General features: G+C 44.5%; 1 protein-coding gene across 1 annotated transcript in view; it reads right to left on the bottom strand.

Moving 5' to 3' along the window:
- The window catches only part of ABCA4 (ATP binding cassette subfamily A member 4), a 128,400-nt gene that overhangs the window by 69,488 nt on the left and 45,902 nt on the right, over positions 1–13,010 (bottom strand). Inside the window, exons 12-13 of the mRNA XM_021921000.2 lie at positions 667–872; positions 129–305 (exon numbers count right to left, since the gene is read on the bottom strand). Of these exons, the coding sequence (XP_021776692.1) occupies positions 129–305; positions 667–872 (383 nt within the window). The remainder of the gene's footprint in view (positions 1–128; positions 306–666; positions 873–13,010) is intronic.

Raw genomic sequence — 13,010 nt, forward strand, 5'->3', positions numbered from 1 at the left:
AGTTTGGCTCTGCTCCCTGGGGCTCTCTCCAAAGCCACTGAATGCTTGAGAGCACCCCAGCCCACCCCAGCCCACCCCAGCACCCCCATTAGCATGTCATGGAGGAGGGTCGCAAACTTCGGACTCACGAATCGTCCACGAAGCAGGGGTAGGGCATCTGCTGGAGGTAGATTCCAACTGGAGCCTCCGCCTGCACCTGGCTCCTTGTGATCCCCTGTTCAACCATGTCCTGCAGATAGGCAAACCCACCCCAGATGTACCGGAAATCTTCCACAGGATCAGCTCTGGGACCAGAATCCCAGTACCTGAAAAGACACAGAGGGACAAAGGATGGGAATGGGCTCGGACAGCTCACTCACACCTCCTGACCACAGGGTGACTTGGAACGCATTCTCTTAAAACCTTTATCTTAAATGTTTCCAAAGGATCTAATTCTACTTCCTAGTCCTCAGTTTAAATCTCAGTTTTGAATATTAGCCACAACGTAACTCTGTAATTGCTTTCATTCAAGGACTCTTTGTGGAGCTTTATAAAATATCTTTTTTTAAAATTTAACTTAATTTTGTTGATTTATAGGCCAAGTCCAGTCTCAATCCCTTTCTCTCTACCAAATGTAATTTCCCACTGACTTTGGAGAAACACAGCAAGCCCTTCCTGAAACATCACCTGTCTTTAATCTTATTGGTTTTCTCCACCACGTCTATGTCCATTCGGATCTTATACTTCACGTGGGGTGGTAGAGAGCTGGTCCAGGGATACATGTCAGGGAACACCACTCCGGCCCAGAACCTGTTTTCCTCCAGTAGAGACAGGGCACGTTGGGTGAGCTGAGTTTCATCATTGTAGCTTTCAAACTTATCCAGGACCAAGCACTGCAGAGAGTCACAAAGTTGAGAGAGTTTGAGGAGGACCAACTGCAAAGACTCAACTGCACACACAGAAAGGCAGAGGATAAGAGCTGCTGCCCCAGGAAATGGCCAAATGCAAGGAGGCCTATAAACTTAATGTTTGCTTAACTCCAGAGTCTGGTGTTAAGTTTTCAATGTGTCCAGATGTAGGGGTGCAAGAGAGCTTGGAAATGCTGACGTGCTCTTATGCCTGCAGAGCTAGTGAGGACCACACTTTCCAGATGTCCAAGGCTGTCCAAATATGCAAGTCCTCAAAATGACAAAAATACTCCAGGCTTTTACTCCCCAGCATGGGGAGGCGAGGGAGTGGGGTCACACTGGCTACAGCCTGCTTTGAAGATCGGAAAGACTGACGATTAAAGAGCTTTAAAGAGAGAGAGAAACATTCCTAGCATTGAACCTTTCTGGCTCTCTCCAAACACACAGGATAGCCAGCTGAGGGAAGAGCAAGGAGGAAGAGAGAAAATAACAGACAGCCAAAATGACTTAGTCAGGGAAATCACTTCCAATTACAATTGTGTGACAAGTAATGCCGGGGGAGGAGGAATTTCTATAATATGCCTCTTTTCTTCTCCTGGAAGAGGAAAAAAAAAACCGTTACCCACAAAAAAGCAGAACTAAGAATGTTTAAAAATTTGAATATGAAGGTTGTCCTCTTGTATAGATTTGTTAAAGCACTTATATTGTTACTTGCGTCTATTTCCTTTTCTCTAACCTCTTGTTCCTATCATTGCGAGGGCTATTGGTGTTGACATTTCTTTCTTAGCGTGTAACTCACAAGAGGTCAGATGGTGTTGTCTTGATTAAGTTGTTCCCTGAATGCATACTGAGAGTCTGCAATGTGCCAGAGCCTGGTCAACTCTAGAAATACAAGAAGGAAAGATAAACATCTCTTCCTAAAAGAAAGTTGAGAGCTAATGATGGAGAGGATTGGAGTAAACCAACAACCATAATGTGAAGGATCAGGTTCTAATGAAAGCAAGCCCAGTGTACTGGGGAAGCCCAGCGGAGGGACGCAGCTAAGTCTTCCTGGAGGTATCAGGGAAGGCTGCCTGGAGGAAGAGCCTCCTGAGTAGGAGGATAAGCAGGAATTAGCTGAAGAGAGGAAAGTGGGGGAAAGGTCAGCTCAGGCTCAGGCAACAGCACATGAGGTATCTGGGGACCTACAGGAATAGAGCAGTGGTTCCCATCTGTGGCTGTGCTTTAGAACCACTGGGGAGCTTTAAAAGATACCTATGCCAGGCCCTACCCCAAACAATTAAATCAGAATCTCTAGTGGCAGGGCCAGGGCATCCATATCTTGTAAAAAGCTCCCCAGGTAATTGCAAGGCACAGAAGGGAATGTAGGGTCAAGGGAGGTGAGTGTGACAGCAGCACTAGAAAGGAGGGTGGGACCAGATGGTTTGCTCTGCGGGACTCAGTAGTGTGAACACAGGGCTTCCCCAGACACCTGCTTTCAGTGCTAAGACCAGGGGAGCTCTGGGCAAGCCTTAAAGAGCCATAGGAGCTAATGCAGGGTTTTAAGCAGGGATATCACCTATGGGATCGGACTGTGATCACCGGTAGTGGAGAAGGGGGAAAGCAAGCAGGAAGACTGGGCTATTGACGTACTGCAGGCTTTAAGCAACAGATTCATCGCCACAAACTGTCAGTTACCTGGAATCCTCATTTTACTGAAGAGGAAATTGAGCTTTATAAAATATCTTATTTTGTTGAGAAGACCTCCCTGAGGTCACACAGAGAGACAGTGGCAGAGCTGGGACTCCCTCCCCAATTTCACCTGCAGGCCCAGAGTTCTTACTGCCACACCAGGAACCGTGGGAAAGGCTGGATCCACAGCCTGGCACTCGGCACCCTCACTACTGTCTTGTCAAGTAGGCGGATCAGCAATTACTACTTATCCTCACTTGGCAGCCCAGGAACTTAGGTTCAAGGAGGCTGAGTGAGTCCCCCAGGGTGGTAGAGTAGGTATCAAACCCCAGTTCATTTGATTCCACAGCTATTACACAAGAAAGAAAGAAATGAGAAAGGCGGGTAGGACATAAGGACCTGACCACAGAACCAAGCTCCACTGCACTGGGAAGAAGCAGGCAAACCCAACTCGTTCACCAAAACCCCTGACTCCCGAGTCCCACCTGCGCCTCAGAGCGTGCACCGGAAGCCTCCGGCAATTCAGAGGCTGTGTTTGAACAAGGGGCTGCACACCCACACTTCTTGGGCCTCCTGAACTAAACTGTCCCACCTCAGCCTCCATGCCCTGGGGATGGGTCCCATGTAATGTTCTTAGTCTTCTAGATAAAAAGGAAGAAAACAAAGAAAACTATTAGTGTTCCAGCTGATATGGGCAGAGGAACACAGGTACATGAAAAATTCTAAAGGGCCCAGGCTTAAGTGACACCACGCTGATGAGATATTAATAATTACCTTAAAAGGAAATGGAACTGGTATTTCTTTGGGCCCAGGCTTAAGTGACACCATGCTAATGAGATATTAATAATTATGTTAAAAGGAAATGGAATTGGTGTTTCTTTAAGAAATACCAGTATGTGTAGTCACCCACCATAGAGCTAAGGGAAATGGCTAATTTTCTTTAGGCAGTGATTCTCTCACCAACAGGCATTGCCCAGCCTAACACTGACCAGTCCTTAAATGAGATGTAGGACTTAAACAGGTCACACCCCAAAAGTTCTCAAGAAGTGTTTGTTTCTTCTGGACAGAAATAATGTAAGATTTGCTATTTGATTAATAGCTTGGGTCTGTTGAGGGCGAGGGTAGGTGGGATCTAATATGTAGACCGTTAGCACACTCCCCGACTATGGGCCTGGCATACAGTGTTTGTCAGTACCTAACCCACCCGACCACACTGCTCGACGACAAAGGATTGACAGTGTGATGCTTGGGCCAGGGGCTTCTGAACTGAACTGCTAGAATACATTTTAAAAATATGCATTTAAATTACCTTTAGGGAGACCTCAATGTTCTACAAAGATAAGTAGTAAAATAATCTCATTTTAATTGGTTTGTCAAGTTTAGAACTGCATATAGAGAAGTTTAGTATTGGCAATTAGAGTTAATCTGCAATTTAATTCCTAAAATGAAAAACAAAATTATTTGGGGAGATGAAAGTCTTTGCTCTTCACGTTGTGACACACACATAGAATGTTCTACCCGTTCACTCAGTCATAGGGCATTTGGACAGAGCCCTAGAGGGCTTGTGGTCTGATGTTCTTACTTGGCTGGTGAAGAATTGGGATCAGAGGAGCAAAAGGCCTTGCCCAAGGTCAATCTAGGTCAGAAGCAGAGCCTGCATCCATGTCTTCAGTGCTGAGCCTGCAGAGTGCCACTGTTCCCTATTGTTACTCTGAGGATAAGCCACCCTCTAGCCTCAAGCTGGGGTGTAACATCCCTGAACAAGATCTTCTGCCCAGAGCAGCACTGTTCAGTAGAACTTTCTGCAGTGATGGAATTGTTCTATATCTGCCCTGTCCAATATGGCAGGCAGGAGCCACAAATATCTACTGAACACTTAAAATGTGGTTAATGCATCTGAGGCATTGTGTTTTTACTTTTAATTAATTTAAATTGAAATAGCCCTGCATGGCTGCTGGTTACTGTATTGGCCAGCACAGTTCCAGAGACAGTAAATTCCTTGAGGCTGGGGCCATGGCTTGTTCACCATGGTCTCTGGAATGGCATTTTGTCATGACAAGACCTCGATATATGTTTACTGAGTTGAGTTGGTTTGTGTGTTTTGAATATAACTCTGCATCCTACCTTAGAATCACATGATAAACCAGGAGAAATTAATAAAACGTGAATTTTTGCTACGGTGCTAATGACAGTATAACTCTTAAAACAAAAAAGCTAGTAAAAATAACTACATTTTAGTAAGATGACTCTCAGAGCTATCTGGCCCATTCTCTTTGAACTCCCCTTTCATGTCTTAAGGGCGAAATCTATACAGGAATAAGCAGCTGATGTTTTCAGTGGCATTGCTGACTCCTGTGATGACGTGGGCTCCATCCTGGCTGGTTTATCAGGCAGCTGATTCATAGTCATGTTTCCTGATGCATCCCCCTAGATTGATACCTTGATAATCTCTAGAGGGAAAAAAACTTAAAAGATTCTCAAATGTTCATTTACCCTAAAACATCTGACCCATTTTCAAAGGTGCTTTGTCTTCCTTGTCTTGCAAATTGGTGTAGCATACTGTTTAAGAGTCTAACAGACCTGTTGCCATTTCCTAATTGTGTGACTTCTGTTTCCCTACCTACAAAATTGAGCTATGCCCTATCTCATAGGTTTGTTCTAAGAATCACATGAGATGGTGTTTGTGAAGGCTTACACGTGCCTCCCTGTAGGAATAAAAGCAGATGCTTACTGAAGGCTTACTACGTGGCCAAAACTGGCCCAAGGACTTTACTCATATTCACCCATTTCATTCTCACAACCACCTTATGAGGTCCAAGTTCACTTAGGAGGCACGACTAAGCAAAGTAAACCTCTGGAGAGATTCTGTGTTTTTAACCACTGTAGTATACCAAACCGTCTCACCAATAGTGAGGACCTGATAAATACCATTTTTATGACTGTTTTTGCAAAGTATCTTGAAAGTCAACAGACTTTTAAGCCCCAGCCAGGTTACCTTTTAGCCATGACAGCTGTTTATCAGGGGAGGAAGGGAGCTATTTTCTTTAAATAATGTGTCTGGGAACATATCCCATCCTGAGCAGATCCATAACACCTCATCTGGTTAGAACGATGCTATGGACAGATGCCAAAGCCCATGTCCCAGCTGGGCAGTAGGGGAGGTGAGAGGGGGTGGGTCCTCACCCACTGATGCTCGCTAGCTGCTTCTCAGTCATTAGGTGAAAGTTAGACAACTCTGCCCACAGGAAGGCTTTATAAAGCTAATCCTGAATGTCATCCTCCCCACGTCTTCCCAAGGTCAAGGTAGAGCAATTGTAGAAGCTGCTTTGGACATGAGTCAGATGTTCCTGGGTCACCCTCTGAAGTATGAGTCATGAGGTAGCCTGGTATTCTCATGGGGAAGCCACCTGCCTTGCAGCAAGTGACCTCATTCCCTATCGGTAGTTGCTTTGATCCCTGAAGTCAAAATCTTGGCTAATGGACATGTATATGAGTGCACATGTGTACATAAGTATGTTTGGGAGACAGAGACGAATGAATAAACTCTCAGCAGAGGTTTTTGATTTTGATATATTTGATCTGATTAGCTCGTAAGTTAGAACATAGTAGGTTCTAGGAGGCTAAGGCCGTGGAGTCTATGTGTAAAAGCTGTCTGCTTCCACACTAAGAGTAACTATGCAATCATGAACGTTAGGGAAGAATGTAGGTAGACAAGAACTGGCCAGTGTAAGGTGCTCAAACCTAGCACCACTAGTGGGAAAAGAAATCAAAGGGCGTCTTTGTTGAATAAAAACACAGTGTCTTGAGGCCTCAGAGGCAGATTCTGGGCAAATGTTATAGCCAGAGCTCAGAATCTCAAAGAGAACCTCTTTGATAATGCCCTATGACAGCCAATGGCAATAAAGCAAGAAAAGGGCTTTCCTCCCGCCCCTTAGTTTCCTAACTGCTGTGGCTGAGCCCAAGTGGCAGGACCACTACCATTTGAAGTCCACTCAAGTCCTACAGCTCTTTGTTGGTTTTTTTTTGCTGGCACTCACCAGGAAGCAGAGTTCACCCTGGTGGAAGAGGTTTGAGCCCTCTCCAGCACAGGCAGCTGTGCTCAGGACCTCTGGAGAATGCAGTCATTTGTTTACACAGCTAAATCAAACACCTCCTTGGGAGGACAAGCTGCAGTAGCAGCAGGCTTCCTTCTTTCACTGTGACCTCTCTGTCTCTAATTCAAACACATTTGGTCATAGATACATTAAATTATCTGTCAGGTGGGAAACGATGTCCAGTGGAGGCCCAGAAAGAAAGAAAATCTTTCTTTTTGTTTAAACTTGATGATCAAAGTGGGGAGCAACCCTGCGCTGGCGTGGCATAAGAGGACATGTTTTGACTAATACACCCAGGACGTGCTAGGAGTGAGGTCTTCGAGGGTAAGGGAGCCACGTCCCCCTTAGAGATGTTGGCTGTATAATCCCGCCTCTCACATCTGTAACTCCTAAACTCAGGCTGAGAACAAAGTGGACGATGAATGCCCATGGAGGGCTCGAGTGGCCCTGCTGGTGTCAAGGTAGACACCTGGGGTTCCTTTTGAGAAATGCCAATGGATGTGGGCAAACATCCCAGAATGAGTTTCCTGGCAAATTTAAACAGTAACGTTCAAGATTTATTTCCCACGACATGGAAAAAGCCACTGGATAAAATAGCCTTGGGCTGTGTTGGTTGGAATGGCAAGTTAGAGGCTGAAGGCACCGCAATAAATTTTATCTTGCACGCTGGGCACCGCAAACAGACATCTGAAACATTCACCCACAGAGAGTAAGGAAACACATGACGACTGGAAAACAAAGGGACAGGAAATGCACAGCTGTTAAAAAATGTCAGGGCCGGGCGCGGTGGCTCAAGCCTGTAATCCCAGCACTTTGGGAGGCCGAGACGGGCGGATCACGAGGTCGGGAGATCGAGACCATCCTGGCTAACACGGTGAAACCCCGTCTCTACTAAAAAAATACAAAAAACTAGCCGGGCGAGGTGGCGGGCGCCTGTAGTCCCAGCTACTCGGGAGGCTGAGGCAGGAGAATGGCGTGAACCCGGGAGGCGGAGCTTGCAGTGAGCTGAGATCCGGCCACTGCACTTCAGCCTGGGCGACAGAGCGAGACTCCGTCTCAAAAAAAAAAAAAAAAAAATGTCTGTCTCTAAAATAAACAAATTAAATACAATAATGAAACAAATAAAAAGATCGAGTTGGAGCACAAAGATTCACACTGGGGCAAAGCCACTAGGCAACACCTGTGTCTAACTGGGTCCAAAGGAAGAGAATCACCTGGCTGACAACTGCAGGGCACTTGAGCTCTCAAAGTTTCTTGTTGAATCATCCCAACAACTTAGGCACATGGGCGCTACTATATTCAAAACATTTGATAATCAACAGAGCTGGGCACTGACCAATCAGACCACATTCTGGCCACAAACACCCATTTTAGCCGCACCAGTGAATGCCACTTGAACTACAGTTCGGGTTATCATCCTCAGTTTTCAGGCAATGAAACAGCAATGTTGCCTCCAATCACAGAGCCCACTGGTGCAAGAGATGGTGTCCTTTCACGCATAGGATGAAGCTTTTGCAAGCCATACCGGCTGACTCCAGGCACTACTGCTTCTCCCCTGATGCTGCAGCCACACCTCTGCCCAGCCCGTCCACTTCTCTTGAGCTTCATACCTCTGCGCTTGCTTATGCTCTTCCTCCTGCCTGAAACCATCTTTCTTCCTTGCTTAGCTGGAAAATTTAACCTTTACAGCCCAGAGCATCAGTTATGAGTGTCTACTCTATGTGACTACAGCTCCACTAAGGTAAGTTGGGAAGTCAAAAGGAAAAGTAAGGCAGTTTCGGCCCTTGAGGGGTTCAGGGCCATGAAGGTGCAGAAGCGTATAAACAAATCATGATCAAGGGCTACAGGGAAAGGAATGGTGCATAGAAGAAGGCCCGAAACATAGGACCTGAGTCCCGAAGCGTGGGTGTGGGTGTTGACCAGTCAGTCAAATGGGGGAAGGATGGAAAGGTTCAGTGGTACCAGGTGGGAAGCCTGGGGCAGTCCCATAGAACATGGAAGAAGCATGAAGGGCTAGACTGGGAAGGCCTTTACTTTATTTATTTATTTATTTATTTATTTTTTGGGGACGGAGTCTTGCTCTGCCTCCCAGGCTGGAGTGCATGTGGCGGGCACCTGTAGTCCCAGCTACTCGGGAGGCTGAGGCAGGAGAATGGCATAAACCCGGCTAGTTTTTTGTATTTTTTAGTAGAGACGGGGTTTCACCGTGTTAGCCAGGATAGTCTCGATCTCCTGACCTCGTGATCCGCCCATCTCGGCCTCCCAAAGTGCTGGGATTACAGGCTTGAGCCACCGCGCCCGGCCAAGGCCTTTACTTTAACAGCAATGAGGAGTCACTGTGGAGCTGTGGGTGCTAAGTCATAGCAAGCCTGGGGTTTTAGAAAGATCTTGCTGGAAGCAGTTGGGAGCTGAACAGCAAGAGACTGAAGGCCTGGCAACCAGCTAAAAGAGACAGTACAGGCTTCTGTAAACAGAGGCCATAAATGGGGAAGAAGGAGGAATTTCAGAGATAATTTGGAGGAAGAATTGACAGTGCTTAGAGGATTTATAATGTTTTGAATTGGATTTGTACAATCTGTTTCTACTCTATCAGATTGAATTATGTTCTGCCAGTCCTCTGAGATACCACTATTATGGCATTATTTAACGACACACTTATCTCTCCCATGTGAGCTTCCAAGGAATCAAGGATTAACAGCATTTATTCAAGTGTGGGTAGTTCAATCCATGCAAATGCATGAATGACTGAATGAATTCACATCTTTTTGGTTTCCTACTCTAATCTAGCTACTTTCAAGCAGAAAAATCTAATCATAATAGTGCATATTACAAAATAATGTCTGCCTTCATTGGATTCATTATATAATTTATCCAGACAATACTTACTGAGCCCCTATTAACGTGGGCTGCATATGATAGCAGAAAGAGCTTTCTCATCAGAGTCAGGCAGCTCTGGGTTAGAATTCCAGATCCCCCATTCAGCTATTGTATTATGTTAGACTGTCAACCTCTTTGAGTCTCTGTTTTTAATTCTATAAAATGACAACCATGCTTACTAGGCAGGTCATTGGGAGTATGGCATGAGATGAAATGCAAAAGTGGCCAGCAGGTGGCTGGCTCATAGCAGGTTCAATATCAGTCCACCCTATGAGCTCCATTGATTACTATTTGGACCTCCACCTATGACCCCAGCCTACCCCTTGCCCATGTTTTCCTTCTTCAGGTCAGTTATATGTTTCTTAGAGGCATGAAATGAGGTCATTGCCTATGAGTTACTTAGGATCTAGTTCATGGCCCTTGAAATATGATTGTTTGTGTGATGTAGACTTCTGTGCTCTTTCTCACAATCCCCTGATTTCTCCCTAGCCTTCCAATGCACATCTAGAATCAATAAATTAATAGAAGAAAGCAATAGGACAGATAATTCGCAAATATTTATACATCTGACTCTAAAGCACATTACATGATCACCAGTTTTATCTTCTTAATCCTATTTTTTCTTAGGTTATCCTGAAAAATACATTCCCTGAGTCCATTCTGTTTGGGTGGTGGTGGCATGTGGCCAGGAACATGCAAGGTGCAGAGAAAAAATAGTCCAAAACTCTGGCCTTTGAGAATTCATCAGCAAGATAATCACCACGTCGATAATAAGGAGTTATGCATGTGTATTGACTGTGCTGACAGCAGAGGAAAAAGAAGTTAATGAACACATGTTTTTTCACAGCTTAGAGAAATACAGTGGTTACTGATTAAAGTACAATTTTATGCCTTGATCAGAGGTATTTTTGTATTAAAATCTGGCTGAATTCAGCTTCCTGATGTGAAATTCAAGACCTGAAAATCAAATATATTATGAAATGAAAATACACTGTGAACTCTGAATAGTATTTCATCTGTGCCAGGCCTAATCTTTTGCTAAACAAAAAATACAAAGGGGAGGGATGTGTATGTTTGTTTTAACTGAAGGGTAATAAGAAGAATAATGTATTAATTTTTCTAATTGTGCTTTTCTCCAGAAGCAAAATATATCTGAATACATTAGAACTATAAATGAATACACATACCAGTTTAAGATATTTGCCTGTATGAGGACCCATTTGTCCTGTGTCCTCAGATTTGGAGAAGAGGGTGATTGGAAGGCCCATGGGAATGAATGTCTCCCCATGCATGACGTGAGGCTCCCCAAACCACCATCATCTATTTTCCTACTCCACTGCCTCCCTTCTAACCGGGCCGTCTGACTTCCATTTATTTCCTCCTGCTAAGGGGAGGGGATCAGAGGAAAGACAGAATGTATGTATGGGGTGAATGAGATTGCAGTCGTCATTGTGGAGAGGGTCTGAGACACCAGACCATGGTCCACAGAAATGCCAGCATGGTGCTTGGGCCGCCCTCCTGGGAGGGGCCTATACTCTCTACTCAGAGTCCCCAGGCAGGCCTTCAGCAGCCCAGTGAAGCAACATCCTTGCTTTCCTGCCCTGGAGAGACCTTTAGAGCCATCAGCAGAGAGTTTTCATGGCCTGTCTGCTACTAAGCCATCCTCAGGGTGGGAAGGTGAATGATTTCCAAGTCTTCTCCAGACTTCCCAAAACACAAGAACAGAAGCAGAAAATTCCAGGACAAGTCACAGTGACGTGTTTCTTCCTCACACATTTCCTCCCTGCTGTCTTTTCCTTTCTGTTCATTGCTCCCTTGTTTTCCTCCTCCTCCACCCAAGGGTAGGAAGACCAGAAACAACCTTATCACAGCTGCTGGGCTTCTGCCCCCATCATACCCCTCTGCTCAGAGGCCCTCGTGAAGCCCTGGTGGCCAGGGAGGATGTGATTTGCAGCTCTGTGATTCCTAGAGGAACACCAGCTTGGAGGCCTATTTACAGGAGGCACTAACATCATTTTCTCTCCTGAGCAATGTTTTTTGGCTTGTATTTTGTTAAAAAGCTAATATTTATTAAGTGCTTACTATATGTCAGTGCTTTGCATGAATTAGCTCATTTAATTCTCATTAACAAGCCTATTAGTTAAGTACTGTTAATATCCCTATTTTATAGATTTGGAAACTGGGCACAGATAATAGGAATTTGAACCCAGGCAGTGTGGGTCCAGAGACTGAATTCTTAACCATTTAAGCAACTAATGTATTTTAAGTATCTATTGGGTGCCTGGGGCTGCATTAGGTACAAGCTGCATGGAAAAAATAATCCTTCTGGAAAACAAGCCATTTATGTCATGATACAAATGTCAAGTAGACAAGGTGTATTCTTCATAGTACTTCACAAAAACATTGTGAGAACCACTGAACTCCATGCTGCACAAATAAAGCAATAGAGTCTCTCTCCTCCATCCACACCCCCGGCACAGGTCCTGCTTATGTTATAATAGCAGTGGGTGGATGGTGGTGGGCCTGGGAATAAGGGCTTAGCAGGTAGAGTCACCATGAGAGGAGGGAGATGTTAATTGAGTAACTGTACAAGGGAACTCCAAGGTCCCACAAATCTAATAGGTCTGTAAACATGCAGATAACCAGGCCTCTTCCCTGGAAATTCCAAGCCAGTCATTTTGGGTTGATGCTTAAGAGTCTGTTTTGTAAACAGACCAATAGACCAGTGGAACAGAACAGAGGCCTCAGAAATAACTCCACACATCTACAACCACCTGATCTTTGACAAACATGACACACACAAGCAATCGGGAAAGGATTCACTATTTAATAAATGGTGTCGGGAAAACTGGCTAGCCATGTGCAGAAAACTGAAACTGGACCCCTTCCTTACACCTTATACAAAAATTAACTCAAGATGGATTAATGATTTAAATGTAAAATCCAAAATCATGAAACTAGAAGAAAACCTAGGCAATACCACTCAGGACATAGGCAAGGGCAAAGACTTCATGACTAAAACACCAAAAGAAATGGCAACAAAAGCCAAAATTGACAAGTGGGATCTAATTAAACTAAAGAGCTTCTGCACAGCAAAAGAAACTATCATTAACGTGAAGAGGCAACCTGCAGAATGAGAGAGAAAATTTTTGTAATCTACCCATCTGACAAAGGTTTAATATTCAGAATCTATAAGGAACTTAAACAAATTTACAAGAAAAAAACAAACGACCCTATCAAAAAGTGGGTGAAGGATATGAACAGAGACTTCTCAAAAGAAGACATTTATGTGGCCAACAAACATATGAAAAAAGCTCATCATCACTGATCATTAGAGAAATGCAAATCAAAACCACATTGAGATATCATCTCATGCCAGTCAGAATGGTGATTATTAAAAAGTCAAGAAACAATAGATGCTGGTGAAGCTGTGGAGAAATAAGAATGCTTTTACACTGTTGGTGGGAATGTAAATTAGTTC

This window comes from Papio anubis, chromosome 1 (genome assembly GCF_008728515.1).
Source record: "Papio anubis isolate 15944 chromosome 1, Panubis1.0, whole genome shotgun sequence".
NCBI classification, from domain to species: domain Eukaryota; kingdom Metazoa; phylum Chordata; class Mammalia; order Primates; family Cercopithecidae; genus Papio; species Papio anubis.